Raw genomic sequence first — 3,794 nt, forward strand, 5'->3', positions numbered from 1 at the left:
CGGCCCCAACCCCCTGAATAAATTTTATGTTCACTTGGTGTGAACTTGAGATTCTAAATTAAAATACAGTACACAAAATCAATCACAAAGTTGCAGAAATGGTTAAAAAAATCCAGCATGGAAGAAGGGCGTCGTCGGCGCCCCCTAGTAGGTCATTTCAGGTAATGCTGTTGAATCGTTGCCAATCACTTACCACGGATTCCTAATGCGCATGCGTAGATTTCAGCTTCTTCAAGGAAACGCCGCTGTAGTCTCGAGCCAATGAGTTACTACCGACTCAAGCCTCTCCCTTAGGCGAGCCATAAAAGCGTCACAAACCCAAGACGGGCTTGGCTCGCCCCCAGTCAAATTGACAAGGACGGTTTACAAGGCACGACAATTGTTTGACAATAAAGGGCTTGTCTTTCGGGGATGGGCAAATGTGTCAAAGGGTTACTTCAGGCGCTGAAGCTGGACACCCTGTCTTCAGCCGCCGTCCTCGCCGGGGCTGCCGCCTGCATAACGGGAACTATGGTGGTGTTAGCCCGGGCGGTCGACGGCCGCCTGGACGCTCGGAGGAAGATGCAGAAAGCCAGAAATCTGAGACATGACAGCCTGCTGAGAGCTGAAGAGGCTGTCCTTCACTACAAGAACGCGGTGAGTTGAGATTTAAAAACGAAGTATGTATAAAAATGAATACGTTTTCTGTCGGTGATATTGGGCCGAGACTGGCTAAAACACATTATGTTTTGCCACAACGTTACATAGGTTAAAATCACAAGTAGTTCTCAAACTTTTTAAACCAAGAGGCCCGCAGTGTCACCTAAAAAAGTAAATTAAAAACACCACCATTAAACAAAAAAAAAAATCTGAATATTCTGCACATTTTAACATATGCCAGAAAAATATTGCTTTGTATACACCAAGGATGAGTTTATCGACTTTGCTGTGTGTGTGTACGTGTACTCAAGTGAGAGCTGTTATTTACTTGACGTGTGACTCTCCCTCCAGCATCCAAAGATGGATCCATCTCTCATTTTATCTTTGTCTCTGGCTGACCTGACAAATAAACTGAAGGATGGCCTGCTGAGACCCGAAGATGTGTTTTACTCCTACATGGAAAAGGTCCAGTATACTAAACTCAATCTTACTTATTCTACTAAAAGTTGAGAACTCAAGATTCCCAGTACCTTTCCCAGATTTATTGCTATGGCGCGCAAGGTCCACTGAATTAATCATTGATCCCAATGAGAATTATCAATAAAAAGAACTAAGGCCCGCCCATTTGTATTTTATTTTTTCTTATTGGGGGAGGTCGATGCCCTTACGGTATTTGGCAGAATTTTATCCCACCAAATACTGTGATGGGCATTAGGACGATTTTAAAAGAGCTACTTTCCGGCGACCGATTAATTGGCCGGACCCTAATATGAAGGATATTATTATAACTATCTTTTTTTTTTTTTTTTTTAACAGACTATCAATGAAAACAAAAGGTTAAACTGCTGCACCGCCATCCTGCTCGAGAGTTTTGACCATCTGAAAACGCTGGAGTCCAACAAGGGAGGTCTCCTGTATGGCGTTCCGGTTAGCATCAAGGATAACATTGCGTACAAGGTAATTGCAAGGTGGCTTATCAGTCAAACCGCTGACGCAGACGATCACCGTATTCAGTGCTTCAAAACTGTACTCGCACCAAAATGTAAATTATTAAAGCAGGTTAAAAAAAAAGAACATTTACATATACACAGTTAGCCACAGGCTAATTTCTTTTGATCTGCAGTGTCTTGTCAACATTTGAAGTCAACTTGTCTCCTGTTTACTGAGCATCAGCAGAAATATTCGGAAGCATTTTTCCCCATTTTCACAAATTTTTGCAATGCCCCGAGTGATAAAAGTGACATTTGAATATTTATTCAGTCACAAACGAGCAGAACTTGATTTGTAGCTGCTTTCAAAACACGCAATTGAAGAAAACTAAATTAGTTTTTAATTAACTGAGGAGTTTGGAATACTACCGTGCTCGTGGTTGATTCGCTTCCTGCTTACCTTAAACACCTTTTCGCAGCTTAATCCAAAACGTTTTTTTTTCCCCTCAACCAAAACTAAGACAACAAAAGGAGCACCGAGTGTGCGGAAAGCGTCAAGTTTCACATTATCCCTGCCAGGTAGCGAGGAGGAATTCATACTGTTATGTACCGGTAGTTGAAAACTCTCTGTCTCTGTTTCAGAACTACGACTCCTCCTGCGGCTTACTCGCCAACCTTGGCCAACCGGCCGAGGGCCACTCAGTTATTGTGGAAGTCTTGCTTCCGCTTTTGATTTAACAAATTAAAATATATTAATTGTATCAAGGAAATAACTCAGTGTTGGATTTGTTTTAGTGTCTCGTTGTTTATAATTTGCACTACATATAAAAGTTTTAATAAGTATTGATAACACCAGAGAGGAACCCTATTGAGAGACCGGACTTGGCCGTTTATTTTGAAAGACGGAAACTACCGACTCGCTAGCTTTCCTCATAGGTTTGACTTGTCCTGCAGTGTCCTCCAAATAAATCAGTGGATTTGGTTTGTGGTCGGGTCAGGACGCGGGACAGCAGCAAATATGGTCCTTGACGAGAAAGTGATCACGAACGGAGAACCAGACGATGTAAGTCGAAGTTGTTATCAAGGTGGATAAACGATCGTGTTGCCTTATGTTAGGTAACGTTAGCTTGTAGTTAGCCGAAGAAGGCTAAGCTAGGTGAGATGGTCCTTGCCCCCCCCCCCTTTCGTTAAATTGAGTGCATTTTGATTTTGAAGCATTTGTGTGTGCAAAATTAACAACAGTAAAGGATGTGGTGACTTATCATTAGAAATTGACAGCATTTGAATCTGTATGTGGTAGACAGGTGGTTGCAGTTGCAGCAAAGTTAAACGGTAATAGTTTTGGATTACCCATTATAGTTTGTATTTCGTTGTTACTTTTTTTTTTAAATTTTACTTCAGGCAAATGTCAATGTTTTTAGAGCAATATGTTATTCTTTTCAACTCGTTTTAAAGTTTTTGTTTTATCACTTTTATTTTTTTAAATATAAAGTATTAGTCGAATGCATTATTAAAAAGATAAGAATAAGTCACCTTTTTGAATGAGTAAATTCATTGTTACTACTGTAATTTCTGTTTGTTTTTCAGGAAGAAGAAGAAGAGGAGGAGGAAGACTTAGTGGTATATTGGACCACCACTTAGTTGTGGGCGATAGGGAATGTGCCGGCCCACGTATAGTGGAAATTGCCGTATAGTTGATGCTCATTGAAATTAAATTTAAATGTTTAGGGGGGGACATGTTCCAAAGTGTGTTTGGTCTCATAAGAAATTAAATAAATCCCAAAAGGGAAAAAAAAGAGTCAAGCTTATAGAGTCATGTAATTGTCATTTGCTTCTCCTGTAAGATTAAGAGAACAATCATTTAAAATTGAAAATCAGATTTACATACCCCCACCCCCATACCCCCACCCTAAGTCCATATCATGCAGCCTCACTACCCTTTTTAAATACCGGTACATAATTTTGAAATTGTATGTGACAGTGTTAGTTTCTGTAATGCTGCTGTTTTGCAGGATCCCCTGGAAACGATGCGCGAAAAGTGTGCTGAGATCGAGCACTGCGTACACACTCAAGCACGTCTGGAGCAATGCGAGACCAGAGTGAACGCTCGCTCCTCCACAACGGAAGACTGCACCGAGGAGCTTTTTGACTTCCTCCATGCTAGGGACCATTGTGTAAGTGAGAAGCGACTGCTTTTTTTTTTTTTTTTTTTTTTTTTTTTTTTCA

General features: G+C 40.8%; 2 protein-coding genes across 2 annotated transcripts in view; both read left to right on the plus strand.

The window, feature by feature from the left end:
* The window catches only part of LOC109532432 (wnt inhibitory factor 1-like), a 10,895-nt gene that overhangs the window by 4,168 nt on the left and 2,933 nt on the right, over positions 1-3,794 (plus strand). The window lies entirely within an intron of this gene.
* LOC109531919 (cytochrome b-c1 complex subunit 6, mitochondrial-like) lies at positions 2,459-3,778 on the plus strand (the record flags this gene model as incomplete). The annotated part of the gene is made up of 3 exons (XM_019896458.1): positions 2,459-2,631; positions 3,156-3,188; positions 3,581-3,778. Coding segments are annotated over exons 1-3 (276 nt in total), but the record flags the coding sequence as incomplete, so codon positions are not given.

Source organism: Hippocampus comes, unplaced genomic scaffold (genome assembly GCF_001891065.2).
Source record: "Hippocampus comes isolate QL1 unplaced genomic scaffold, H_comes_QL1_v1.1 scaffold22, whole genome shotgun sequence".
Taxonomy (NCBI): Eukaryota; Metazoa; Chordata; class Actinopteri; order Syngnathiformes; family Syngnathidae; genus Hippocampus; species Hippocampus comes.